General features: G+C 36.4%; 1 protein-coding gene across 1 annotated transcript in view; it reads right to left on the minus strand.

The window, feature by feature from the left end:
• The window catches only part of LOC125271578 (deoxynucleoside triphosphate triphosphohydrolase SAMHD1-like), a 29,437-nt gene extending 19,138 nt beyond the window's left edge, over positions 1–10,299 (minus strand). Inside the window, exons 1-4 of the mRNA XM_048195656.1 lie at positions 10,164–10,299; positions 6,681–6,757; positions 4,976–5,136; positions 2,093–2,208 (exon numbers count right to left, since the gene is read on the minus strand). Coding sequence (XP_048051613.1) covers positions 2,093–2,208; positions 4,976–5,136; positions 6,681–6,757; positions 10,164–10,227 — 418 coding nt within the window. The 5' untranslated portion in view covers positions 10,228–10,299. The remainder of the gene's footprint in view (positions 1–2,092; positions 2,209–4,975; positions 5,137–6,680; positions 6,758–10,163) is intronic.
• Between the last annotated feature and the right edge of the window lie 3,549 nt (positions 10,300–13,848).

Below are 13,848 nucleotides of genomic sequence, written 5' to 3' on the forward strand. Positions count from 1 at the left end.
GAAATAATGAGCTGTCTTTAAAACAGTCGTGAGAGGTCTACAGACACTCGATTTTTATACTTTCTTTTTCAGAGTACTTACATTTTAATTATGTATTGATATATAAATAAAGTTTAAACAAATTTTGAAAAAAAGTTTTTTATACATTTTTTTGCCTACCCTGCCTTTAAGCAAGTTTGTGCCTCTTTCTTCATCGGTGGACTTGTGTTCATTTTGACACATTCATTGTGTAATGATTTTAACACATTAAATGTGTCAGGAAGGTGATCTGCTGTTAACAAGCAGAATCAAAGGAGAAAATCACAATTTTAAGTAGTTACCATCATGGAGATGAGTGTTTGCTTTAGTTGGGCTCTTGACCCTTGACTTTATAATATTATTTTGTTTGGGCTGTTGTAACTGAGTTATAACAGCCAGACAAGCAAAGAGAAAAGATGGTCAGGTGGTGTTTGTTATGTTTTCACATAATCATTATTTGTCTTGAACTCATTTAGAGCCCAATCTCTGAGTCAGATTTACATTATTGATTACAGCAGAAGATCAGCTTTTTCTACATAATTCAAGGGTATTAAAAAATTGTTCTGATAAAAAAAAAAAAACCTTGCTTTTAGGCACACACAGACATCAAGAATCAGCCTGTGAATCTCAACAGTGGTGACAGGCAACATATTCTGATTTTAGAAACATTAGAAAAGAAGCTCCTAAAAAGTCACATAAAACAGAGAAAGAAAATTACTATTTTACTATATAGTATTACTATATAAGAAATTACTATATAATAGTGAGAATTAAGGAAATTAAATTAAGACAATTAAGCTCATTATTTATTCATGCAGCAATGCATGATGGGAGCCATAGATGAATTTTAATTGGTGGCTCCCAGCATGCACTGCAACATGCTTTATTATTCTCACCACTGTTGAGATTCACAGGCTGATTCTTGATGTCTGTGTCTCCAAATGAAAGAGCTTTTTTTTTTTTTTTTTAAATAAATCAGAACAACTTTTGGGAAATCCTTCAGATTATATTGTAAAAGCTGATCTTCTGCTGTAGAATCACAGTGCTGCTGTAATCAATAATGTAAATCTAACTCAGAGATTGGGCTCTAAATGAGTTCAGTGATTCAGGTCAAATAATGATTATGTGAAAACATAACCATCACCTGATCATCTTTTTTCTTTGCTTGACTAGCTGTTACAACTCAGTTACATCAGCCCAAACAAACTCTAATATTTCAAAAGGCAAGGTTCAAGAGCCCAACTAAAGCAAACACTCATCTCCACGATGGTGACTTAAAAATTGTGATTTTCTCCTTTGATTCTGCTTGTTAACAGCAGATCACCTTCCTGACACATTTACTGTGTTAAAATCATTGACTCAGTGAATGTGTCAGAATTAACACACAAGTGTTGTCCCTAAACTCACACACTGATGTGTAAGAATTTAACACATTTTGAGTCAGTTTTAACACATCCTTTCTAAGAGTGTGTATTGCATTCATTTTAACTAGTCAAAAATAGCACATCTATGACACACATTGTGTGATTTATGACACATTAGTGTGTTAAATATTTTAACACATTTCCTGTGTTAAGAAGAATAACACACTGGTTGAGTTAAAAAAAGTAACACAACATGTGTTGTCCTTAACTAGACACAAGGATGTGTTGTTTTTAACACAACCTGTGTTATATCTTAACACACCCATGTGTTAAGTCATCCGCCAATGAAGAAAGAGGCACAAACTTGCTTAACGGCTTGTGGAGTGACGTAGCAGCAATGTGATTGGATGATAGTTAACACATGTTGTGTTGGACACAGTGTCGTTTCTCTCTCTCTCACACACACACATTAGTGTGTTAAATATTTTATGCCTATATTAAGAAAAAATAACACACTGGTTGAGTTAAAATTAACACAAAATGTGTTGTCCTTAACTAGACACACGGGTGTGTTAAAATATAACACAGGTTGTGTTGTTTTTAACACATCTGTTTTAAGAGTGTAGTTCTGTGGACCCAGAAATATTGATATTTTGATATAATATTGAATATTAATATTGTAAATTTTTGATTATGTTTTTGGCACTCACCTAAGTCATGGCACAGACCAGCAATTTGGACACAAAGAACATCTCGATTGTTAATATGCAGCTCCGGCTGTTTCTCTTGCAGACTCTTGACCAGACATCCAGCTAAATGTGCCACACTAACACAACAACAACAGAAACACAGTTTAACTATGTGAACATGTGATAGATAAACAATTTAATTGATTAAGAAATATATAAACATATACATCAGGGTTATTATAGTCACATAATATAATGTCAAAGTTTTGGATTAAAATATCCCAAAACCTTGTTATAACTTTCAACACACTCAAATGTATTATTAGTATGATTATTCTGACAGCGCTGCGTTACTCCACAAATTTAATTAATCAAATCAAGTGACCTGTATGAGTAGTAACTCAGCTCTCGGTTATTACATTAGAATGAATTAAAATAATGTGAATTTAAGTGTAACAAATCTCAAGTTCAGGGAATAAGGAGGAGGCGGGAACCACCAAATATTAAACATTAACTTTAATAATAAAATATACATAATACAATAAACAATAAACAAAATGAACTAAAAGCATAAACTTAATACAAAAAGCAACATAAAATTTCCCAGGCCTGGTCCTCTCTCGCTCACTCTGAAACAGGACCTAATTTAGTTCCCCCAAAAGGAGTTAGAACTAAAATTGCAGATATCATGTCAGAGGTGCCTCAGAAACGATTGGGATCAGTAAATAATTGTAATGATACAACACAATTGAGGACTGAGGATTTTTTTAGACAAAAAGTTGTTAGCCACAAGCCTCGAATCCCACCATCCCCCGATCTTTAGGGGATGCAGATCGGGCTCAAAATCTTGCTCAAAATCTTCAAGTGTGTGCCTAAACTGCTTTTGTGAGTAAATAGCTCATCATTTAATGAACTGACAGCCCATTGGCTAATCTTCAACATGTTTGCTCTTTAACGTGTGTTATGGATTTATCTATTTTTAGTTTACACACAGCAAAATCCCCAGTGTTAAATTAACACCCCAAAGTGTACATATGAGTCCATCTGGCCGGGTGTTAAAAAGTAACACTTAAGCAATTGTAGCAGTATGGGGCGTTTTCCTTATTTTCCCTTAATTAGAATAATGAGGGCAGGCGCCTTTAAATAGATGAGTAGGAAGCACTAGATAGTTGGTGTTGTCATGCCCGCTCCCTTCCGGTTTTCAGTGTTACGGTAGCCCAGGTAGGTGGCTGACATTCTGCTTTTTAGCTCTTGATTTAGTGTTTATAGTTATGTTTTTCTTTTTCTTTGAAGTTGTTGCTGTAGCGGTGCCGGTCTAATCCCCTGGGAGTTGCGTCGAGCACTCCACAAAAGCTCGTAGGTAGGATAACTATCGCAATAATTATGTTTGCGGTTGTTTTTTTTTTTTGTTTGTTTGTTTGAATGAATTATTATTGATTGTGTGTTTTAGTGGAACATTTCTGAAGGCCTTCTGGCATCTTGATGATCTTTGATCCGTGGATCTGAGTATGTATGATCTAGTTTTTTTTTTTTCTATTAATCGGACTGTGTGCTTGATGTGTAGCTTTAATAATAATGATTGTAGTCCTGTGATTATACAGCTTGAGATCCAACAACAGTATTAACTTCTTTTTTTTTCTTTTAAGAATAATACATTATGCACTGAAGCTTCAGTGTTTAAACACACACAGACATCAAGAATCAGCATCTGATTCTCAAGAACGAACAGATCAACTCTGAACATCACAAAACAAGCTACTGTCACAACAAAACAACAGAGAAATAAAAGCAAACATGAACAATCTACGAAAATTACAGGACAATTCAGCTGCATAATTTATTCATGCAGCAATGCATGATGGGAGCCATGGATGAGTTTTGATTGGTGGCTCCCATCATGCACTGCAACATGAAGCACTTTGTTTGATTGTCACCATTGTTGAGGGTCATATGCTGATTCTTGATGTCTGTGTGTGTTTCAAAAAAAAACCCTACAGATTATAAAAGCTCTGCTGGATCTCAAGCGGTAACAGAGATTTACTATAAAGAAATAATATAACATCTATATCACCAGTTAATATTGGATGTCACCAATGAATCTGGCCATTTCACAATGAGAAAACACAACCATTATGACTGTGCTTCCCAAAGCATTGTAAACCTAAATTGATCAACTTTGGCTCACAGCACTTTTGGGAAACACAGCTCAGATCACAGTTTCTCTGACCATAACAAATGTGCTCTACAAACACAAAGTTGGAGCAGCCAGAGATAAATTAATATTAATAAATAGAGTCAAGAGCCCAACTAAAGGAAATGCTTTTCACCATCATGGTGACTTCAAACTAAAGTTTCATTCAAACATTAACATCTAAACATCTGTTAATTCTCAATAAGAACTTTTGTTGATGTATGACAGAAATAAAATCAAACTGGTTAATAATAAGTGTAATAATGTTTAATGGCTGGAAGTCAGTTGTAGTTGTTGTGTCTCTCTCTTTTTCTCTTGTTGTTTCTTCAGTGATTCTGCTTATTAACATCAGGTGTCTCCACTAATTGTCAATCATCACTCAGTCATCAATCAATTATCTCATTAACTTTAACACTGCTTCAGTGTTACTTTTTAACACCCGGCAAGATGGACTCATATGTACACTTTGGGTGTTCATTTAACACTGGGGATTTTGCTGAAAAAAATATATTTAAAAAAATGCACCTTCAAAATAATAATAATAAAAATGTCAAAACCATACCACACAATTACTAAAACTTTAAAAGTAAAATGAAACTGGAAAAATATGAATATTATAACTAATTAAAATATTAATAAAAATCTGCTAGATATTTGCACTTTACTGAAGAGACATGTTTGTATTGTATATATTTGTTGTATAGTTGCATCACCCAAGTGAGTGTTCAAAGCGGTTGTGTGAAGCCCCAGGAAAGACCCAGTATCCCGCTCCCAGCTGTTTGATGTGTCGGAGTCTCTGAAACTGAGGCGTATCTATGATCTTCACCAGCAGGGGGTGCAGCTCAATGTGACCATGAACAGAGTCATTAACAACCTACAGGTTAAGAAAGAAATGACTTAAGGCCTGTTCACACCGGGACGAATATCGCGCGCGATTTTCACCAACGTTTAAGGCCTCGTGACTAAACAAAGGGCGCCAATGTGAGTGTGCACACCGACGTGAAAAACGCGAGGCGTAAAAGCGTATTTTTTTAAAAAAACGGCTCAAGTTCATTTTTTTTGGTTTGACGCGCCGCGTTAAAAACTAGCCGACCAATGAGAGTGGCGCTTTTGTTCACGTGCCTGGTGCTGCTGAAGTTACAGTAAAACACGACTTGGTGGCGCTCAAGCACAAAATGGTTTTGCCGAGCACACATTGATACCAAGACAATAAAGAGGAAGTAAGTAGACGAGGAAGACCCCTACAAACGATCCCTGCGTCTCCCTGATCAGTGCCCTGACTAGTGAACTAGGGAGCTGATTGAGACGCACGCTATGGTGCTCTGCCAGTTCTTAGCCACACCAATAGATGTGTATTATTTCTGTATTTTTACTGTTTGTTTTTTCTTTTACATTCACGAAATATATATATTTGAGAATGTCTATTTCATAAATATATTTATCTGGACTACCGTTCACATGCACTACTGTCATTGTGACTTATTTGCACTACCGTTTCTGACTACCATATATATATATTTAATATCTGCATTTTTATCTTCTTCAACTTTATTAATATCATAAATATATTTATTTGCACTACCGTTAAGCACAAGCGCCACATACTGTCAGGGAGTTAAATTGCACGTTCACTCTGCACATCGCCAGTGAAAATCGCTTGGGTATTGTGGAATTACAAATTTAAGAATCTGTTTAAGATCTGCGGATCCTACATCCTGACCATTTGGCAGGACAAGCTCAAGATACAGCAGTGCTTTTGTCTCTATGATAATGTAAAGGTATGGGTGATACTGTCAGACTGATTGGATTAGCACCTATGCATTTGAATGACACATTTATGCTGATTAGATCATGGCTGGGAAATGTAGGGAATGGGCTGATGGGCTCCTGTACTGCATTTGCATCCTTTGTTTAGATTGTCCACACCTCTACTCTATGTATCCCTCCCCCTTGAATGTATATGAACTACCAAGTCACTGCCTTAGTTAGATTTTGGATGACCACAGCGACACACAGCGTGTTTCTCAATAAAGAGTAACTTCTGCTTCAAGAGATCCCAAAGTCTCCTGGTCTATGCTTCTGAGATTTCCAACAGTATGAACACAAAAAACGTTTCGAAAAACGCTGGCGATAAACGCGTGCGATATTCGTCCCGGTGTGTACAGGCCTTAAGACCTTAGAGTGTGAGAGTAAATCACAATTCAACTCCAGTCCACATTTTCACTTTTATATATTAAACCACTGTGGACATTTAGTAATGCCACAGTAAGCATCATTCTCATATTATTGCATTGCATTGACAAATATTTTTGACCATAGAATATGTTATGGGTTTCACGATTTTAATAACAAAGGGTGACTCAAACTATAGCATATTCAGATCTTCTTCTATATATCTTGTTGTTATATTGATCTTACCTTCACATCAGTTGGAAGCTCCAATGAGTATTTCTCTTCAATGTTTTCCAACTCCCCAATGATTTTCTCTCTTCTCACTGTGAGATATAAATAGCATTTTACACATTGTAAGAAATAATGTATTTCAGCTAAACATCTAGAAATCCCAAGTATAGTAGCACTGCTTTTAGCATATTGTAGATCATTTATTGTAGATAGATAAGTTAACTAAATTAATAACTATTGTTTCTTACATCGGAATGAATCAATACTGAATTTACTTAAGATGGATACTGACACCATTTTCTTTAAGAGCTGCTGTGCAGTTAAATTATACACCAGTTATCACTGTAAAGCTGCTTTGACACAATCTGCATTGTAAAAAGTGCTATATCAATAAAGGTGATTGATCATTTTAAAAAGATGGTTTGCATGTCCTATCTTTTGGAGCAATTTGGTTAAATCATCATTTTCAAATTTGAGTTTATCAGTTTGAGAATAAATGAATCCCTCTGCTGATTTGTTGATCTCTGGCCATAATGCTGGATTATCAGTTACAAACTGAGTGTCATGTATGTTGATTGGTTAAAAATGTTGGACATGCGCAGAGGGATAAGTCGGGGAGACGTGTTTAAGAGAGTTCAGTAAAAAGACGTGCAAGAGATAAAGACACATTTTAAAGATAAAGACCCCGTTATTCTATGACATGGTGTCAGAGGATTTTGAATTGAGTGCAGCATGAACCCTGCTGACACAATGGCAAAGTTTAATCCTCCGGAGTGGTTTTCTTTCAAAAATTCCTCTGAATGGCCTGAATGGGTTAGGGTTTTTATGTGATTTTGTTGCGGCTGCAACTTGTGAGTTCAGTGCAGAGGTGGAAAGTCCAGGGGTCAGAAAGTAAAAGTCCTGCCATATTTTTCATTCCACCCACTGAAGCATTAATGAGATAAATAAGTGATTAACTGAGTGATGATTGAGCATTATTGAAGACACCTGATGATAACAAGCAGAATCACCAAAAGAGAAAATCACAATTTTTAAGTTACCATCATCGAGGTCAGGGTTTGTTTTAGTTGAGCTAAAACTAAAACACTTGACTTTTTAATGTTAGATTTTGTTTGGGCAGTTTTAATTGAGTTAAAACAAAGTTAAAAGATGATGGCTTTGGTTATGTTTCTATGTGATCATTATTTGTCTTGAATCACTGAGTTAGATTTACATTATTGATTACAGCAGCACTGTGATTCTACAGCAGAACATCAGCTTTTACAATACAGAATTTTTTTTTAAAAAAGTTGTCCTTATCACAAAAAAAAAAAAAAAAAAGCTATTTTAGGCACACACAGACATCAAGAATCAGCCTGTGAATCTCAACGACGGTGACAAGCAACATATTCTGATCAACAGATCAACTCTGAACATTAGAAAACAAGCTACTAAAAAGTCACAGAAAAACAGCAAAATTTTAATAGTGAGAATAAAGAAAATTGCTAAAACAATTCAGCTCATAATTTATTCATGCAGCAATGCATGATGGGAGGCACGGATGAATTTTGATTGGTGGCACCCAGAATGCACTGCAACATGCTTTATTATTCTCACCATTGTTGAGATTCACAGGCTGATTCTTGATGTCTGTGTGTCTAAATGAGTTTTTTTTTTTTTTTTTTAAAACAGTAGAGGTGTGCGATACCGCTAGATTTGGTATCAATCCGATACCAAGTAAATACAGGGCCGATACCAATACCGATACTTTTTAATAATTAAGGTGGATGCGTCTTCAACCTAAATCTAAATGAATTTTCATGACTTTTAATTTGTTTTTGTGATTTGCATTTTGGGTTATTAATCAGTACTACAAAAGCTTTTGTTCAGAAACAACTTTTGGTTACTTCCGTTTTATTTAAATAAACAAAGTTACAAAATGATTACTTCACAAATATAAAAAATGTAAAAACAAATTCTCTTTTCAAGTAGCATGTTAACAAAAAATGTTTCTCCTCTTTAGTGCACTTCTTTTCAGGATTTTTTTCTTAAATAAAGTCACAAAGGGGTAGGGGGATTTTTCTCCTCCTCTCTCCGTTTCTGCAGCTCTGCATTTTCTGGTCCGTGATTTTTCATATGTTTGTACAAATTAGTTGTATTGCCACTGTATTTTAAAGACTTTCTACAAATGGTACAAGTCGCTGTTGTCTCATTTTCGGCCTGAAAATACAGCCATACAACGCTCCTCTTTCTCTCTGCTGCCATTCTCCACCTCTGACTGACTGCTGTTAGAAATGCGCGGCTGAGCGGCGCGCGCGCCTGACTGCTGGTGGTAGCGCTAGTGGTGAGTCACGTGACGGTACAACACAGGAGAGGGGGAGGAGAGCAGTGTCGAGCACGAGCAGCACTCTTGAGAGCTTGCTCTGCTCTGTGACAGCAGCAGCATTTTGACAAACACGGCCAGGTCGCAAAACGAGAGAAACTGAAACTTAAGTATCGATATTTTCACGTTGGTATCGATCTGCCCACCTCTATAAAACAGAACTTTAAAAAAAATGTATTGTAAAAGCTGATCTTCTTCTGTAGAATCACAGTGCTGCTGTAATCAATAATGTAAATCTAACTCAGAGATTGGGCTCTAAATGAGCTCAGTGATTCAAATCAAATAAAGATTATGTGAAAACATAACCTTCAAACTTTGCTTGTCTGGTGGGCTTTAATGCAGTTAAAACTGCCCAAACAAAATCTAACATTAAAAAGTCAAGGGTCAAGAGCCCAACTAAAACAAACCCTGACCTCGATGATGGTAACTTAAAAATTGTGATTTTCTCTTTTGGTGATTCTGCTTGTTATCATCAGGTGTCTTCAATAATGCTCAATCATCACTCAATTAATCACTTATTTATCTCATTAATGCTTCAGTGGGTGGAATAAAAATATGGCAGGACTTTTACTTTCTGACCCCTGGAATACCCACCTCTGCATGTGTTCTTGTGCACTTGTGAAACAGTTCAAATCCCCTGTAGCGTCTGGACCAATCAAACACATAATTAGGCAAGGCAATTTATTTGTATAGCACATTTCATACACAGTGGTAATTCAAAGTGCTTTACATAAAGAAGAACCAAATACAAAATAATAATAATGGAACACATAAGAAATGGAAATAACAGTAAAAACAGAGAATTTCGCTATCTGGGTGGAAGAGTTAGGAAGTTTCAGGGAGTTTTTTGTTGTCCGTCAGAGTGGATCTAAACGGATCTTCCTCACGCAGAGGGATAACTGTTTTTATTTGTCAGGTGCATTTAAACAGTATACCAGCAAAGGTATAATTGAAATTATTGAAAAAAAAAAAAAAAAAAAAAAAAAAAAAAATAGGGATAACATCACAAAACCACAGCTGCATGAAGTATTTCTGCACCATTTTTTTTTTTTTTTCTAGAAATTAAAATCAAATTGACAATTTGCTGAAAAGAATTTAAAAAGGTGAAAACTCACACAACCTCTGTGTTCTCTTACCTGTCTTTTGATGAAGCAATGTTTTTAGTTTTTCAACAATGTAGACAATTTCTCCAACAAACATCTTTCCTCTTTTGCCCTTCTGTTGTTGTCAGTTTGGTCAGCTGTAACAAACTACAGTATGTTAATGAAGGTGTGTCGCTCTGCTTTCAGCTTTTATACCTGTGAGTCTGTGAGGGGTGTGTCACAAACACTGCTGAGCTTGATTACTGACATTAGAGACATCAGCAGATGGTGAAGGTGAGACAGAAATGAAAGATGTTTGCATTAGATAAAGGATGTTTGTATGTTTGCATCATAAAGATCAGGGTTTGCATTAGTTGGGCTTTTGACCCTTGACGTTTTTAATATTATATTTTGTTTGTGCTGCTGTAACTGAGTTGTAACAGCTAGACAAGCAAAGAGAAAAGATGATCAGATGGTGTTGGTTATGTTTTCACATGATCATTATTTGACCCAAACTCATTAAGAGCCCAATCTCTGAGTTAGAGTTACATTATTGATTACAGCAGAAGATCAGTTTTTTCTATAAGTTGTTCTGATAATAATAATAAAAAAAATCATTCTTTTAGGCACACAGACATCAAGAATCAGCCTGTGAATCTCAACGACGTGACAAGCAACATATTCTGATCAACAGATCAACTCTGAACATTAGAAAACAAGCTACTAAAAAGCAGAGGTGTATAGTCCAGGGGTCAGAAAGTAGAAGTCCTGCCATATTTTTCATTCCACCCACTGAAGCGCTGTTAAAGTTAATGAGATAATTAAGTGATTAATTGAGTGATGATTGAGCATTATTGAAGACACCTGATGATAACAAGCAGAATCACCAAAGGAGAAAATCACAATTTTTAAGACACCATCACAGAGGTCAGGGTTTGTTTTAGTTGGGCTCTTGACCCTTGACTTTTTAACATTAGAATTTATTTGGGCATTTTTAACTGCATTAAAACCAACCGGACAAGCAAAGTTAAAACATGATCAGGTGGTGTTGGTTATGATTTCACATAATCATTATTTGATCTGAATCACCGAACTCATTTAGAGCCCAATCTCTGAGTTAGATTTACATTATTGATTACAGCAGCACTGTGACTCTACAGCACAAGATCCAGTTTTTTTTTTTTTTTTTTCAAAATAGTTCAAAGGTTTCATCAAAAGTTCTTAGGGAAAAAAAAAAGTCATTCACTTAGACACACAGAGATCAAGAATCAGCCTGTGAATCTCAACAGTGGTGAGAATAATAAAGCATGTTGCAGTGCATTCTGGGAGCCACCAATCAAAACTCATCCACGGCTCCCATCATGCATTGCTGCATGAATAAATTATGAGCTGAATTGTTTTAGTAATTTTCTTTATTCTCACTATTTTGTTTTTTGCTGTTTTTATGTGACTTTTTAGTAGCTTGTTTTCTAATGTTCAGAGTTGATCTGTTGATCAGAATATGTTGCTTGTCACCGTCGTTGAGATTCACAGGCTGATACTTGATGTCTGTGTGTGCCTAAAATAATTTTTTTGTTGTTTTATTCAGAACAACTTTTGTGAAACCCTTTGGATTATACTGATAAAGCTGATCTTGTGCTGTAGAATCGCAGTGCTGCTGTAATCAATAATGTAAATCTAACTCAGAGATTGGGCTCCAAATGAGTTCAGTGACTCAGATCAAATAATGATTATGTGAAAACATAACCAACACCACCTGACCATCTTTTCTCTTTGCTTGTCTGGCTGTTATAATTCAGTTAAAACTGCCCAAACAAATTCTAACATTAAAAAGTCAAGGGTCAAAGGCCCAACTAAAGCAAACCCTGACCTCTGTGATGGTGTCTTAAAAATTGTGATTTTCTCCTTTGGTGATTCTGCTTGTTATCATCAGTATCTTCAATAATGGTCAATCATCACTCAATTAATCACTTATTTATCTCATTAACTTTAACGCCGCTTCAGTGGGTGGAAAAAAAAAATATGGCAGGACTTTTACTTTCTGACCCCTGGACTTTCCACCTCTGCCACGAACAGACCCGTATCGGAGTCCACTTGCGCGCACTGACGGATCCGCAACGAAGGCGGATCATGGACCCCGCCTTGGCTCCGCGCTGCATCCGCTCCGCATCCGCGATTAAAACCTTACCTCCGCGGCGGGTCCGTTTGGGACCCGCAAATTGATACAACCGTTACAGTAAAGGCGCGTGCGCGTCTGCGAATCCGACATGGGTCCGCTCAGGATCCGCTGATTGACAGTAGAATTTATGGTGCCGCCCGGATGCGGACCTGATCCTCTGGGTGGTGTCAAAATGGATGTGACAGTCACGCGGATTTGGCGACTTGAATGCGGCTCCGCCTAGGAGTTCTTTCCCAGCCAGCAGAGCCATGTGGGGCCCAAATGGGTTTGACCTGGGCTATCTAACTGGGACCCAGCCAGTTTTGCACCCAGTTTCCATGTAGGCCCCACATGGATTTGCCCAGATGAAATGAACACTGCTTAGTGTGCACACTACAGGCTGTTTAATGTAACACTTAATCAGTGTTGGAGGTAATGAGATAATTAAGTGATTGAATAATGATTTTGTATTAGTGAAGAACACCTGCTGTTAACAAGCATAATCACTGAAGGAAAGAGAAACACAAGAACTACTTCCAGCCACAGCCTTGGATGAAATCAACTGAAGATAAAATACATTACATCTCTCAAGATCTGATTAAACAACTCCACAAACAACATTAGCTTCACTTATTACTAACCAGACTGACTTTATTTCTGTCAGACATCTACAGAAGTTCGTATTAAGAATTAAGAAGAGGCTTAGATGTTGATTACTTATTTGAAAGTAATAGTTTGATTTGATGTTACCATTGTGGCGATCAGTGTGTGCTTTAGTCAGGCTCTTGACTTTTTAACATTAGTTTTTTCTTTTGACAGCTGTGTCTGTTTGTTATGGCGAGAACAGCAAGAGAAAATATAATCAGATGCTGTAAGCTGGTTGATGATAAGAATATAATCCTCATATATTGGCTTAACTCATTGATCTTATGTGGAAGGTTTATACGGGTAGTGTTTTATTAATTCTGTTTTATTGTTATGATTCTACAGCAAGAGAATAATAGAATTTAATCAGAACATCAAACTATTTATAACACACCATTTACATATTTTGGGCTCCTGTGAGTTTTACTCGCACACAGACATCAAGAATCAGTGTATGATTCTCAACAATGGTGACATGCTTCAATGGTGCAATGTATCCTGGGTGCCTCATACAAAACTCATCCATGGCTCCCAGAATGCATTGCAGCATGAAGCATGTCACCATTGTTGAGGTTCATAAGCTGATTCTTGATGTCTGTGTAAGTGAATCTTTCAGAAGTGTTTAGTGAACAATGTGTTTTTCAAATTTTCTGATTAAAACATTTTTAGTGTTGTAATTCTAGAGGAGATCCAGCACAAATTTAAACACATTTTGCTCATAAAAAGCTCAATGATTAGATCAATGAATTAAGCCACTAAATGATGACTACATTTTTATCATTTAGCAGCCGACCACATTGTCTCTTGTTTTTCTTGCCATAACAAACAGCCAGAGAAAAAATTAAAAGTTAGAGTCAAACTGCCTAACTGAAGTAAGCGCTGACCTCGATCACGGTAACATCAAACCGAACTTATTTTCAACAAATCATCAACATC

Source organism: Megalobrama amblycephala, linkage group LG7 (genome assembly GCF_018812025.1).
Source record: "Megalobrama amblycephala isolate DHTTF-2021 linkage group LG7, ASM1881202v1, whole genome shotgun sequence".
NCBI lineage: Eukaryota > Metazoa > Chordata > Actinopteri > Cypriniformes > Xenocyprididae > Megalobrama > Megalobrama amblycephala.